We start from the raw sequence: 16443 nt of genomic DNA, 5'->3' as shown, positions 1-16443 counted from the left end.
TACCATAGAGGAAGAGCCGAAGTGGTTCATCCGACTAACCCCTGGAGTGGTGAGATTGCTTTATGAGGAGAAATTGAGGAAACTGAGTCTGTGTTCTCTACAGTTTACAAAGAAGAGAGGAGATCCCTTCGAAACTTATAAAATTTTCACAGGAAGGAACATGGAGGAAGAAGATAAGGTAGTCCCCATGACTCCTGAACGAGGGAATATAGTCTTGGAATAAGGGTTTTGTCATCTAAGAATGAGATGAGGGAAGTTTTTTTTTACTTTGTGGGGGATGGTGAATCTTTGGAATTCTCTGCCGGAGAGGCTGTTGAAGATCAAGACAGAAGTCAATGGATTTCTGGAACTAATCACATCAAGGGATATTGTGGTAAAGTGAAGTTGAGGTGGATAATCAACAATGATCTAACTGAATGGTGGAGCAGTCTCGATCAGGTGAATGGCCAAACCTCATTTCTACGTTTCTAACACTGTCCACAAATGTATTTCCTTTAAGCTTAACACCATCCAGTCCTGCAAGTCAATAATTCTAATGACAAGAGACCTGAATTTCAGTATCCTTGACTGGATCGTTTAGAAAGTGTTTGAGCAACAGATTTGTCCATCATGCTTGGCTAATCACAGCCATTCAATTAACATTAATATTATCAATTGTAACCTTTTTTTCCATTGAAATGCAGAAATTACACTTTCAAAATGGGTATCAATGGCCCATGAATGAAGCTAACTAGCCAAATTGTAAGGCACCTGTTGCAAATTTATCTCCCAGATTTATTCCACTTATACACATTTCCCATGTGGTGACTTTCGCATATACCAAGATGGGCTTGAAGACACCTTCATTCTATTTTGCAAGCTAATATGGTGCAACTCTAAAACATCTATTATTTTGCCAATTACTAGCCTATGTAACGCGCAGGATCCTAGTTACAAGCCAACCACCTATACTCCTGCTTCATCCATCTCTTCTCAGGTGATTGAAAGAGATCTCATGGCACTTTTTCAAAGTGAAAAATAATTAATCTTCCACCAGCATCACACAAAGATAACAAGTCACTTTCGCACTGCTGTTTCTGAGGGCTTGCTGTGAGTAAATTGGCAGCCACATCTTTTGCATTACAATAGTGACTATATTCTGAAACATTGTTGGCTATAAAGTACTTTGTAGCATCCAGGAATCACAGCCAGCACAATGTCAATATAAGTTTTTTTGTTCTCTATTAGGTCACTTGCCAGTACTTTTTTTGAGTCAGTATTTGTCTAGCTCAGTTGGCTGGATGTCTGGTTTGTGATGCACAGCAACACCAACAGCGAGTACACAATTCTTGCAGTGGCTGAAGGATTCTCCTTCTCAAGCTCTCCCCTCACCTAAGGCATGGTGATCCTCAGGTTAAACCACTGTCTGTCATATCTTTAATGAAAGAGCAGCTTTATGGCCTGGTAAGACTGTGGCGTCTTTAGCTTTACTTCAATAAGTCTTCATTGCCTATGAAATAAAATGTATCTTTACCTGTCTCAAATTGCAAGTAATTCTGGAACACTCCAGTATCTAACAAAAATGCCTTTTCCAGTTGTCCAATAATGACATGCTATCATGTTATTCCCATTGCTTTTGGTTGACATTGATAAACATACAACCTGAGGCCAAAGTTATATATTACTTGGCTAATTTATTACACCGTAAAAAGACAAATGCTGTTGAGAACCAAAGAAAAATAAATTTTCTACTCAACTCAACTCCTTAAGATATAGAAATCATTGAAAGTCATGTGACCCAGCGTAATCCTCAATGAAAAACTAGATCGAAACAAGTCCTGGAACTAATGTTGCACAGCTGCTTGCTACTGACCTAGCAACAAATTCTATGCTCTTCCACCATGTCTACTGACTTCTAAAAAGATACCAGTTTGGCACAATCAGCCACAGCATCATTCAGATTGCTTCGAAGCTAGATTTGAACATGGCAAATTAAAAATCTCTCTCAAAATCAACTAGAGTTGCCAACTGGGCATTTTAAGAAGATTGGAATGGTTTTGCTCCTTTCCTCTGATAGGATCAGCACCAAAAAACTCAACAAACACTGAGATACTTCCTCATTGAAGCACAATGGCAACAATAAATACTCATCTCTTAAGCTGTGTATCAGCCAGAAAAGGCCATTAACAGAACCTGAACTTTCAACCCAGCAAATATTCTGATTATGAGAAAAAAGAGCAACAGCAGAATATATCATGGAGTTATTCTTTCATATTTGTATCAGCTATTTTATTTTTGAACTGAATAACTTCAGAGTATTTCCTAATCTTTTCCTGGTATCTGACAAATGTCAGAATGTTCTGCCATAGATTCCCTGTATTTCTGGTGCCCTGCCTCAAGGAGGCTGAAAGTTGCATTTGTGTTCAGGATAATACAACAAGAATAGGCAATTCCATTACACAGGTCAAAGCTTCAGTAACTAATAGCCATGGCAAACACTGGCCTTATCTTGACATGCTTCCTTCCAGGCCAACTGGCGTGAATGCTGAGGGACGGTCAGCAGACCAGAAATGTTAACTCTGATTTTCTCTCCACAGATGTTGCCAGACTCGCTGAGCTTTTCCAGCAATTTCTGTTTTTGTTGCCAAAGGTGAGAATTGACAATGAAACCTTTGAAGAGCCAACTGTCCCTGTCTGTATGTTACCGGACCTCCCTCTGGAGAAGCAAAGTACAGGCAATACATTGTCATGTTAAATTGTACTTCATGTCTTTGAATATTCCAATGCCCAATGGGTGGATTTCCCCACATGGTGATCTTATGGCAAGATGAGTAGTGTCTCTGTACTGATTGGAACTACGTGGAGCTTGTTGACGATGTGGTCCTTGATTGGCCCAGGTTAACAACCCCAATCAGGAAGCCCTGGCTGACCAATATAAACAGGGGATTTAGAATCTCCTCAGTTCAACTGAATGACTCCAAACAGGCTGACCACAACCAGGGTACCATGCACAAGTAAATAAAGGGGGGCTTGGTGACAGGATATGGCCTCTGTGTAGTTATTTCAGTAGCAATGGGAGAAAACAGTATGTGCCTGAATAACTGTGATAATAGGAACTGCAGATGCTGGTGAATCCAAGATAACAAAGTGTGGAGCTGGATGAACACAGCAGGCCAAGCAGCATCTCAGGAGCACAAAAGCTGACATTTTGGGCCTAGACCCTTCATCTAATGAAGGGTCTAGGTCCGAAACGTCAGCTTTTGTGCTCCTGAGATGCTGCTTGGCCTGCTGTGTTCATCCAGCTTCACACTTTGTTATCATGCCTGAATAACATTTGCTTGCAACAGTCACTTTGGACTTGGAGGAAGCATTCCAGCATCCTGCTGTGAAAGCTTGGGCCCAATACGTGGAAACAATGCAATATTTTTTCCAGGCAAATGACACTGGGGAAGATAAAAAGCAATGAGTAACCATTCTGATTGCCTGAGGACACACAATATTCTCAGTTTTAAGAGGCACCAGTAACTAAAGCCTTCCAAGAATTGACAAAGTTGGTGACCCCCAAACCTTCTCTAATTCTAAGATGCTATCAGTTTTGTTCAGCTGTAGGAGAAATGGGGGAACCTGTGTTGGCATTTTTGACAAGGTAAAGATGAATGGCATTTGGCACACAAGGACAGCTCCATACCATCCAGAGTCCAATGGTCTAGCAGAAAGAGTGGTCCAAACGTTGAAGGCAGGCTGAAAAAAGGAGCCTACAGCATTACTTGACACCAAACTGTCCTGGTGCCTGTCTGATGATAGGATCACGCCTCATGCAACAAGGGGGTTAGCTCCAGCAGAGCTGCTGATGGGGAGAAGACTCTGCACCACGTTACGCCTGGTATTCCCAGACCTGGGGGAATGGGTGGGGGTGGAATGGCAGCAGGAACGCCAATGCCAACCAAATGCTTCCTCTAAGTGAGAGGGGCAATTTAATTCAGGGGTTGAAGTTTGGGGCCGGAACCATGGAAATGGCCCTGTACGGGTACAAGGTGAGGTTGACGCGAGGTCAGATCCCATGACTTACAAAGTTCGAGTAGGTGATACAGTCCTGAATAAACAAGCGGCTCACCCGAGAGCTGTTACCTCACAAAGGGACAGAAGCAACCTGGACCTGACCCATCAGAAAAGCCAGAAGGCTTGGCAGAAACAGTAGGTTCTCTCCTTCCACCTGGTGTCAGGGAAACCTCAGAGCCCAAGACAGATGCAGCCTCGCTACTGTTACCAGCAGAACAGGAGGAAACTCTCACAAGATGCTCTGGACACAAGAGACAGGCTATGGTCCAGTACAGAGGAACTGGATTTGGGGTGAAAACGTAGCAGGATAAGTTACAAGAGAAAGACCAGGCCAACATCATGGACTTAGAGGGACGTGAGGGTGGGGGGTATGAAGTGCTGAGAACCAGTTGGACCTTATCGACTACAAGATCCTTGTTGTTAACCCTGGGCCACAGGTGATTTAGAATCTCCTCAGTTCAGGGGCTGTCACTGAGCTGGTTGATCACAGCTAGTGTTCGGTGTGTGCGTGAATAAAGAAGGATGACATCACCAACCCAAGGAAACCTAACCAGATAAATAGAAAGCGGGACATAACACCAGCGCTTCGTCGGAGGCTCACTGATGATGTTACCTAGAATGGTGACGAAACATCTGAAAACTAACCTTCCAGCTCAGCGAGCAAACTCACATCCACAACCTGTAAATCTTTCTGAGGCACCTAAGTCAGGCAGCAAGGCCAGGAGTGTCTCCTGGTCTGCCGGAACTGAGTACTAGCTACACGTCCATGTTAAACGACACCTTGTGCAAGATGTTGTTACAGACAGCAGACTTAAGGGGAACACCATCACCAACAAGCGCCCCTCTAAGCCTCTCATCCATCCTGACTTGGAAATAAATCACCACTCCTTCAATGTTGCTGGATCAAAATCTTGGAATTTTCTCCTTAACATCATGTGGGTCCACCTACAGCACACGGACTGCAGCAGTTCAAGAAGGCAGCTCACCACCATGGGTAACAAATGTTATTGAGTCACCCATGCCCAAGTCCAATGCACGATTGAGAAAAAGACTCAATGGCAAGCTTCCTCCTCACTTCAAGGACATGCAAGTCAGAGAGATTTTCCCATGTGGAGTACAACTGGTGCTTCCAGCAAAGAAGTGCATCCAAAATTCCATCTATTTCCCAGAGTGATTCCTGCCGACCCACTCCCACCACCCCACAAGTTTCCACTCAAACTCACTTGAGCATTGCTTAATAGAAATTATGCCTTAGAGTGTTTAAAAAAATTTATAATTGTTGCTCAAAAAAAACTTTCACATATTTTAAACAGCCTAACGGAGGAATATGTTGTTGAAAAATCAATGGATGGTGGATAATTTAGTGACTGCATGGTGGGAGCAGCAAATGGAGGGACAACGAGATACTAGACGCCTCCTATGTTGCCTACTTACCAAAAGATCACTTAGAAACCGCTCTGGGAGTGTAATAAGATGTAATGAACTGGATACAGTCCATTTCACCTTGCTGCTTTACTCAATAAAGATGGTTTCCCACTCTAGGCACAACTAGTGACTCTGGTCTAAAGTCCCACCCATTTGGAAATTGTTTTGCAATATCATTGACTCTTAACTGCCTGCTGGACAATTAGGCAAGAGCAGTAAGTGCCAGTCTAGTCAGTGATGTCGACATCCCATGAACAAATTTTTTAAAAAAACTCACTCCCAACCGGAAATTTTCTCTCACTTATGGGCACATTGCTGAATACAATATCTATCAACAAACAGCAAGCTTTAAAACATTAAAAAAAGTAATTGTTTTAAAAATATCGCATGACATACTTTAGGAGTGATAAGCAAAGTTCCTAAGATAAAGAGAGTCATATATTCAGCCAAAGATATTTAGAAAGAGAACTGCAGGAGCTGCTGAGGACAGATACTTTATTGTCTCTTCTGAGCACAGTCCCTCTGCTGCTGCATGTTTGCATGACAAAATACGCAATGCAATTTTCATGACAACACAGTATTGCAATCCCATCAACACAGCAGCAAGTGGGTTTTTCACAAAAATAAGTATTTATAATCACAATAAGCTTTCCACTAGGTGAGAAACCTTAATTTAAATTACTCAGAAAAAGCTTTCAAAATACACATGAAACCATTTGCTAGACAGATTGGGCTGGTTAGTTTAGATTAGATTCCCTCCAGTGTGGAAACAGGCCCTTCGGTCCAACAAGTCCACACTGCCCCTTGAAGCATCCCACCCAGACTCATCCCCCTGTAACCTACACACCCTTGAACACTACAGGCAATTTAGCATGGCCAATCCACCTAACCTGCACATCTTTGGACTGTGGGAGGAAACCAGAGCACCCAGAGGAAACCCACGCAGACACGGGGAGAATGTGGAAGCTCCACACAGACAGTCGCCTGAGGCTGGAATCGAACCCGGGTCCCTGGCGCTGAGGCTGCAGTGCTAGCCGTTGAGCCACCGTGCCATTTCTGAATAAATTTTAAAAGACACATTACATTCAAAACTTATAACGGTTTCTTTATTTTTCTTGCACTCAAAATAGCCAGCTTAATTTCTGGAATCTTTTTGAAGTTCTGCAAACTACTGCAATTAGCAGAAAACTCACAATGGTGATTAATTTACCCAGGAGTCCTTAATATTGCATTATTGTTTGCATTGGTCACACTAGTTTTGAGAGAATTCTGGGGAAAGAAATCCAACGTAGGTGAGTAACATCTCCACAGCCCAATATCTGGCCCTTTTAGTAGAGTGCTATATCCATGATGGGGGATGGGAGGGGAGGGAAGGGGGTGGGAACGGTTAGTTAGTGTGGTGGTAACATTACTGTACTATATTCTGGAGCCCTAGATCAATGTTGTGAAAGCATGGATTGGAATTTCACCCTGCCATATGGTGAAATCTGAATTTAATTTTAAAAAAATGAATGAAATGCCAGCCAAATGGTGATCAGGTAACTGCTATCATCTGTTATGAAAACCCATTTGGTTCACTGATGCCCTTTAGGAAAGGTAATTACCATGCCTAACTTAGTTTGGCCTGCATGATACACTGCGATATGGATAACTCATAGCAGGGCTCTGGGCAATAAAGGAATAGCAATTAGATGCTGGTCTAGCCAGTGATGCCAAATCCCAAGTAACTTAACTCTGAGAAAAATAAACAGTGAAATACACAGCTGACCTTGGAGAAATGTGTATGGGGGAGCTCACAGCAGGGGTGCAGCTAAGTGGCTAGTTTTTAAAAGTGTAACTTTTTTTTGCAAATCTACAATAATGAGTTTGTTTTTGACTCAATGTTTTTGTTGAGATCAGTTTTTTTCATGAAACTTTAAAAATATAAAACAAAGGTACTAAGATGGTCTGGAACAGTGTCTTTAGAGCAGTGAGACTTTGCTGCTTTCTGGGTCTATAGATTGTTAATGTGCAAAGATGGCCTTTAGTAGAGTGATGTTCTCTTCCTGTTGGACATGGGAGATTAGGGAGAGTTTCCATATTACTGGTGAATATGACTGCAAGAAGTGTGTTTGGTTGTAAGTTCTGTTGGATCGCACAGAATGGTTGGAGCTGCAGTTACAGGCAATTAGGAATGTGATGAGCAAGGGAGTGTGATGGATGGCAGGTGCACGAAGGGAGATAAAACGCACATACAGTCAGATAGATGGGTGACCTCCAGAAAGGTAAGAGAGGGAGGCAGGTAATGCAGGAGTCTCCTGTGACTATCCCAACTCCATCAAATATACCGTTTTAGAAAATATTGGGAATGAGGGACTCCCAGGGGAATGTTGTGCTGACAGCCAGGTTTCTGGTACCAAGACCTGCTGTAATGTAACGAGGGGTACATCAGGTTCCAAGTGATCGATTGTGATAGGGGACTCTCTGGTCAGATGCACAGACAGATGTTTCTGCAGCCGACAACAAGACAACAGAATGGTGTGTTGCCTCCCTGGTGCCAGGATCAGGACAGGGTGCAGAATATTTTCAAAGGGGAGAGGGGCCAGCAGCAGGTCATTGTACACATTAGAACTAATGACATAGAAAGAGAGATTCTGAGGAGAAAATATAGAAAGTTAGTCAGGAATTTAAAACGGAGGTTCTCGAGGGTGGTAATATCTGGATTAACCCCCATGCCACGTGCTAGTGAGGACACAGCAGATAAACCCATGACAGGGGAGAGGATTCACACTTCTGGATCATTGGACTCTCTTCTGGGGTATAAGCGATCTGTGTAAGAAAGAAAGGTTGCACCTGAACTAGAAGCACGATAATATACTGGCCGGGAGATGTGCTACAGCTTCTTAGTTGGGACCAGGGATGGGGGCAAGGGAGAAGGGAGGCTAGCCTGTAGTTGGGAAGTGGAAAGGAGTCAAATCGTCAGGTCAGTCAGGAACGAAGCACAGAATGAGGTAAGATTGATAAATTTAAACTATTTATTTCAATGCAATAGGCATTATTTCAAAGTAAGACAGATTAACTTCAGCTGGAAACCTGGGACCAGAATATCATAGCAAATACAGAGGTGTGGCTCAGGAATGGACAGCACTGGCAGCTTAATCTTCCAGGGTATAGATGCTATAGGAAGGATAGAAAGGTGGGCAAGAGAGAGGGAGTGGGATTTTTGATTAGGGATAACATTATGGCTATAAGTAGGGAGGATATTTCCAGGAATACATCCACGGAAGTTATTTAGGAGGAACTGGAAAATAAGAAAAGGATGATCTTCTTACTGGGATTGTACCATAGATCCTCAATAGTCAGCGGGAAATTGAGAAACAAAGTTGTAAGGAGATCTGTAAGAATAATAAAGTGCCAATAGTACGGGACTTCAACTTTAACTTTCAAAACATAGACTGGGTCTGCCGCATGTTAAGGGCTTGGATGGGCAGGGTTTTGTTAATATGTCCAAGAAAATTCAGTATGTGAATGCACCAACTACAGAAGGTACAAAATTTGACCTACTCTTAGGAAATTAGGCAGGACAGGTGATTGAGGTGTCAATGGGAGAACCAGTGACTATAATTTTATTGGTTTTTAAATAGTGATGGAAAAGGATAGAATGATCTAAAAGTTGAAGTTCTAAATTGGAGGAATGCCACTTGTTACAGTATTATGTGAATATGAACTGACCAATCTCTATGAGCTCTGCGGTAAGCAGTGGCTCGTTCTCTCCCTCTGCTGCAAAAGTCACTGACAAGTACATAAAATGAATGGCTTCATTTTGTAATTCACATCATTCAAACTGCTCCCTTAGGAAAGCAAATCTAATTGCTTTTGCCACTTCACCAAGTAACATTCGAACCAGCAAACAGAATTGAAATTTGGGCGAGTAATTCCCTCTGTTGGATGGTGAGGATAGTCACTAACTCTGCATCAGAAGATTCTGGTTTAAACCCCAACTCTCAGGGAGTTGTGTCATAACACAACCAAACTGACCAAGCCCCAGTACTGAGATGTAAGTGCATATTCCAGGCTGCCACATTTTGCAGCATTGTGAGCTCATTTAGCGTGTTACATTTATGGGATTTCTTGCTCAGTCCACTTTTACGATACTGCGTTCAATTCGAGTCTCCCTGCTATAGGAAAGATGTTGTGAAACTTGAAAGGTTTCAGAAAATATTTATGAGGTTGTTGCCAGGCTTGGACAGCTTGAACTACAGGGTGAGGCTGAATAGGCTGGAGCTATTTTTCCCAGAGCATCGGAGGCTGAGCGGTGACCTCATAACAGTTTAAAAAATCATAAGGGGCATGGATAGATTGAATAGTTAAGCTCCTATCCTCAGAGTAGGGGAGTCCAAAACTAGACAGCATAGGTTTAAGGCAAGAGGGAAAGAATTAAAAGGGATCTAAGGGGCAACTTTTTCAGCAGATGGCAGTGCATGTAAGGAATGAGCTGCCAGAGGAACTGGTGGAGGCTGGTACAATTACAACATTTAAAAGGCATCTGGACGGGTACATGATTAGGAAGGGTTTAGGGGGATATGAACCAAATGCCGGCACAGGGACTATGTTAATGTAGGATATCTGGTTGGTGTGGACAAGTTGGACCGAAGGATCTATTTCCAATGCTACACATCTCTATAACTCAGACCCTATTCTCTTTCCTAGGGGACAGCGTACCTTATCTCTTTACCACTTCCTGATTTGAGATTTCCTGTTTGATACTTGTATTAATTGTATCATTGACAACTGAGAACAGTTCCTGTTAAAGTGCAAGGTTTTTAACTAAAAATAAGAATAAAATTTGTATGCTTTGACAAAATCAAGAAACAGCCGAGCAGAATATTATTCACTTATTAATACACTTCTGCCTCAGAATAATTCAGTAACACTCTCGATTGCTGTAAGTTTATTCAGAAAACAGCTTTGTCAGACAGAATGAGGGGCAGGATCGATCTCCAGCCTAATCTGATTGATGGCCTTTGTCAGAGCAATAAAAGGTATTGCAGCCTCACTATTTCCTCATTTGGAAGAACAATTGGTCAACATTTCCCATTCACAATCAGTATACACTGATTCCTTTGGACAACATGTGGACAAAATTGGACTTAAGCGTGAAGAGACTTTCAGGACACAGCCATTCTAAGCTCATTGACGGGGTCAGATTAAGGGACTGCAGTACAATTGCATGCAAATCGAGTTATATTTTCAAAACATTAATTAAAAAGCAAAGATTGACACTGGGCGAAAAGATGCAGATTACTAAATACAAAAAAAAGGCAGTCAATTCATTATGCACAGGCAGCATAAGTGCATCTAGATGGTCAGTGGATTCTGGGACATATGACATCCAGTCAGCTTTATTTTATTGAGATAACAAGGTGTAGAGCTGGATGAACACAGCAAGCCAAGCAGCATCAGAGGAGCTGGAAAGCTGACATTTCAGGCCTACACCCTTCTTCAGAAAAGTCTTATTTTATTGTCTGGGCCTCAGACCAGCGAGCACACATACACAAAACAAGTATGGCCATTTCCCCCTGTATTCTAACACTTTCTTCTGCAGATTAACAATCAACAATATTATCAAACAGGGATACCTTCCCCTTGTCAGCCCGAGATTTGAAAAACAATCTTCAAAGTGAAACAACAGTTCTCTTTGCACTGCACAATGCATACCTATCCAAATAAATCCTTTTCAAATTCAAAAATTAAATCCATTTCAGGCTCTTTACATAAAGGTTATTTTCAATAAAAATTGCCTTGTGTTTTGCTTTTCATTTCTGAAACATAATGCAATACTTTCTTCGTAAAAAGAGAAATAGCGAGTTTATTACTGTTCAATAATTTCAAAATGACCAGAACAACCAGTAGCTTATGTGATATTGATTTTCGTTTTGTATTGCAATGGTCTACGTAACTCATTTTGCCTGCACCACACGTTCGACTCTCCAACTCTCAACCTCTAAGTTAATATCCCACCTGTCACCATCTATGATTAGCAGCTCATGCTCAACAGCCTTTGTTTATTTATTGAGAACAATTCTCTGCCCAAATTAGTTTGTCTGCAACTTATAGCAACCTTTGCATTAACTTTACTACTCACTCCAGCTCTAAGCAAAGCATTGCTACATCAAGGTGCCCCATTTGCAGGAAGAATCTGTTCAGCATTGCAGGTTACGTGGTATCTATCTCCAGTTTAACAAGAGCTTCTCCCATCTTTCAAGAATGGAACAGCGTCAGGCACTAAGTGCAAAGAAATCTGAAGTGGTCTGGTTTAGCTAGTCTGCTGTTAACATCCATTAAATATTTGCATCTAACAGCAGACAACTGCAGAGGCTATTCAGTAAATAAGACTGTAAGAAATTGGAGCAGGAGTAGGCCATCCGGCCCCTCGAGCCTGCTCCACCATTCAAAAAGATCATGGCTTATCTTTTTGTGGACTCATCTCCACCTACCCTCCCCCAATTACCATAACTCTTAGTTCCAAAAATCTATCTTTGCCTTAAAAAAAGTCAGCTCATCTTAAAGGAAGACTGAGCTTGTATTTACATAGTACCTTTCTTGACCTCAGGATGTCTCAAAGTACTTTATAGATAATGAAGCAGTTTGAAAGTTTGGTCGTTGTTAAAATGTATGAAACACAGCTGTCATTTCAGAGAACAAAGTGACACAACTGTAATTAGATAACTGCCAGGGTACCTTGTTTTGTTCATAAGTACAGTTGATTGAGCAATACATGTTGACCAGGCCACCAAAGAGAACAAAGATTTGATTTGATTTGACTTAAGCTTTATTGTTACATGTACTCAAGTACAGAAATACACAAGTGCAGTGAGAAGTGCACTTTGTCTCCGCCCTATTTGAAATAATGCCATGTGATCTTTTAAGCACAAATGAGATGGTTGCAGAGATAATAGGAACTACAGATGCTGGAGAATCTGAGATAACACGATGTGAAGCTGGATGAACACAGCAGGCCAAGCAGCATCAGAGGAGCAGGAAAGTTTGACGTTTCGGATCGAGACTCTTCATCCAGTCACAAACGTGAGATGGACCTGTTCTTAACATCCCATCCAAACGACTGCATCTCTGGCAGTGTGACCTGGAGTGTCAGGTTAGATTACATCCTCCTATCTCTGGAGTCAGGCATAAACACATGTTAATCTTAGCTCAATCTTCTAGCTTTTAAAGTCAATGCGACTTTTTGTATGGTCCAATTACTTCTTAAGTGGTTCGAACATATTTGCCTCGAACCGTAGGTGGACTTTTGAGTGGTGAGGCTATTAAAATGTCCAGATCCGTTGAAATTTCAGCACCAGATACTTTAGCACCAAACACGCACATTCTCCATTTTTCATTCCTCAGTATGGTGGCATGGTGGCTCAGTGGTTAGCAAAGCCGCCTCACAGGGATCTCAGTTCAATTCTCACCTCCGACAATTATCTGTGTGGAGTTTGCACATTCTCCCCCTGTCTGTGCGGGTTTGCTCCAGGTGCTCTGGTTTCTCCCTACAGTCCAAAGGTGTACAGGTTAGGTAGACTGGCCATGGAAATGCAGGGACTAGAGGGATCAAATGCTCTTTGGAGGACTGGTGTGGATTTGAGGCTGAATGGCCTGTTCCCACATTATAAGGAAACTATGTTTCTACAAAGCAGTTTTCTGATCATTGCAACCATTACCACAAAAGCTTTTGAGAAGATTTGTAGCTCAGATTGTGGATGAGGTTGTAGACTTGCTTGCCAAGCCAGTATGTTTAATTACAGGCATTCTGTACCCAGCTAGGCAACATCGTCAGTGCGCCTCTAGTGAAGTGTTGGTGTTCTGTCCCACTTGTTATTTACATGTCTTGGTTTGTAAATATAAATAAGTAAGTAACAACGGGACAGAACACCAACACTTCACCGGAGGTGCACTGATAATATTACCTAGCAGGGTGACGAAACATCTACAATCAAATACACTGACCTGGCGAGCATGTCTGTAACACCGTTATCGTTGCAAAGTGGTGTCAGCACTTGTAACAGTAATCCTCCAAAATCGACAGATTCCACTTACCATGTGCTTCGATGCATTGGCGATAAGCAGCTATTAACAACAGCGATGTACGGAGTGCTGAATGGGTATTTTAATCAATGACCTGGTAGTGCCTAAATATCAAAATCATCAGTAGATTTCCCTGATGTGGTCCACATATCTGCCATGAAATTACTAATCGAAAGCAAAGCAGCAGCGTTTGCAAAATAGATTTTAAAAAGGTGCTACAAAAAGCTGCAGTTACTGTCAGCTTGCTCCAAGAGTGATGTTGAATCGGTTACAAGTTGCTCCTCATGTGACGAAATAGGTCAATTCACAACCAATGTGTCTCCAGGCACACAGAGCCCTGGTCAGGCAGTGGGTTCCTGAGGGCGTGATTTGCTTCCTTATCTGTCTCTCTCGTCACCACTCGGTCTCATCATTAGGGTGTTTAGGCTCCATGACTGATGTAGCTCAATGGGCAAGTTGCAGCCCTTTTGATTGATTGGTAAAAAGCTCCTTCCAGTTAAATAATGTCAATGCAGTTAGACAGGATTGGGAATTACCACAGGGCCAATATAAAATATGATTAGCATTATAAATCTGAGAAAATTAGAACAATTGGACTTTTGCATACGTTGTCACCCATTTAGATTCTGCAATGTCTACAGTTTCTGTCTATCACTCAGTCCGAAGCTCCATCACCCAAACAGTCAGGCCAAAGAATTATGTTAGTAAGGATAAACCTGGCAGAAGAACCAGAGGGGAGAACGATTTCTATCTGATGAGTGTCACGAACTGGAATGCACTGCCTAAAAGAGGTGTGAAAACAGATTCAATAGAAAAGGGAATTAGATAAATACTTGCAAGGCAAAATATCACACAGCTATGGGGGAAATGTAGGTGTGTGGGACTAAGGGAACAGACCTTTCAAACAGCCAGCACAGGTAGAATGGGTTGAATGGCCTTGTTCTCTACTCTCCAATTCTGTGGTGCTTCAAAACATAAGAACTTGTGAATCGTGCTCCTGACCACAGTGCATGTTATAACTAAGATCACAGCTCTGAACTGCTCCTTCTGCCAGATGAGAGGAGTTAGAATAGGTGAAAGATATGAGATTCCAGGCTTCCTTAGAGTTAACAGCTTTGCTGGTGTCTTACCTTTTCTATTACTTTGTCCACTTCTGTGCCAACAGGTGAGTAAAGGATCTTAGGATTAGTGGTCATGAGGTGCACCAGTAGGCCAAGGTTTCGTTGCTCCTTGCTGGTGAAGCCCAGAGAGCTCATGTTCCCCTGTTTCAAGGCCTCAGGCTCTATTGTTCTGAATAAGAGGAAAAATAAATAAAATGATGTGTACCTGCCATGGGAAGGAAGCGACCAACATCAATAAACAACATTATTATTACAATACTTATTCCAATCATTACCTGCGGAGAATTCTGCCAAAATTCAAATTTGTTTTAAAGCCACCAGGTGGAACAGAATGTTTCTAACCAGGAGGTATTGCTGATCCTTGGAAGGAATCTCATAATAGCTCTTGTCTAATAGAAAAACTTATATAAACTCCAGCCCTAGAAATAACAATGCCCACAGAACAAAGTTCACAGATTCAAACAAGAGTAAGACAGAAACAATAAGGTGCCAGTAAAAGGTTATTTCAATACACGTTGACTAATTATAAATGAAACATTGTTCTACTGCTCAGAAAAGGGTGTCAGAATCTTTCCTCGTGCTCCCACGAGGAGCTTGAACAGTTCATCCACTTCACTAGCACCTTCCACCCCAACCTTAAGTTTACCTGGGCCATCTCTGACACCTCTCTCTCCTTCCTGGACCTCTCTGTCTCCATCTCTGGCATCCACCTGGAAACCGATATCCATTTTAAACCTGCCGACTCCCACAACGACATGGAATATTCCTCCTCTCACCCACCTTCCTGTAAAAAATGCCATCCCCTATTCCCAACTCCTTCGCCTCCGCCGCATCTGCTCCCGAGAGGGGGCATTCCACTCCCGCACATCCCAGATGTCCTCTTTTTTCAAAAACCGCAAATTCCCCTCCAGAGAGATCAAAAATACCCTCGACTGTGTCTCCCACATTTCCTGCAACTCATCCCTCACACCCCCATTCTCAATAATAACCAAAACAGAATCCCCTTCGTCCTCACGTACCACCCCACCAACCTCCAAATCCAATGCATCATCCTCTGACATTTCCCACACCTGCAATCTGACCCCACCACTAAAGACATTCTTCCCTCCACATCCTTATGTGCTTTCTGGAGGGACCACTCTCTCCGTGACTCCCTTGTCTGCTCCACAGTCCCCTCCAGCCCCACCACCTTTCCCTGCAACTAAAGCAAGTGCTACACCTGCCCCTATACCTCCCCCATCACCCCCATCCCAGGCCCTAGGAAGACTTTTCACATCAAACAGATGTTCGCCTGCACATCCGTCAATGTGGTATACTGTATCCACTGTTCCCACTGTGGCCTCCTCTACATCGGGGAAACCAAACAGACGCTTGGGGACCGCTTTGCGGAACACCTATACTCTGTTCGCAACAAACAACTGCACCTCCCAGTCACGAACCATTTCAATTCAACCCATCTGCACCTCCCCACCACGCCACCACTCCTCAGACAACATGTCCATCCTGGGCCTCGATGATGCGTCCCGAAAGATGCAGGAACAGCATCTCATTTTACGCTTGGGAACCCTGCAGCCCAAGGGTATCAATGTGGACTTCACAAGCTTCAAAATCTCCCCTCCCATGACCACATCCCAAAACCAGCCAAGCTAGTCCAGCCTCCCTAACCATTCCTCCCACCTCAAGCCCCACCCCCATCCCCTACCCACTACCTCATCCTGCCCCCCTGACCTGTTCGTCCTCCCTGGACTGACCTATCCCCTGCTAACTCCCCACCTACATTCACTTTCACTGGCTC

The 16443-nt window shown here is 42.8% G+C and overlaps 1 protein-coding gene across 7 annotated transcripts in view; it reads right to left on the bottom strand.

Moving 5' to 3' along the window:
• The window catches only part of abca2 (ATP-binding cassette, sub-family A (ABC1), member 2), a 508939-nt gene that overhangs the window by 239095 nt on the left and 253401 nt on the right, over nt 1-16443 (bottom strand). For all 7 annotated transcript variants that reach the window (XM_059638365.1, XM_059638369.1, XM_059638363.1 and 4 more), the window contains one exon: nt 14658-14817. In XM_059638365.1, the coding sequence (XP_059494348.1) occupies nt 14658-14817 (160 nt within the window). The remainder of the gene's footprint in view (nt 1-14657; nt 14818-16443) is intronic.

This window comes from Stegostoma tigrinum, chromosome 29, assembly GCF_030684315.1.
Source record: "Stegostoma tigrinum isolate sSteTig4 chromosome 29, sSteTig4.hap1, whole genome shotgun sequence".
Lineage (NCBI taxonomy): Eukaryota > Metazoa > Chordata > Chondrichthyes > Orectolobiformes > Stegostomatidae > Stegostoma > Stegostoma tigrinum.
The sequence above is the reverse complement of the archived record's forward strand: the minus strand, read 5'-3'. Positions and strand labels throughout refer to the sequence as shown.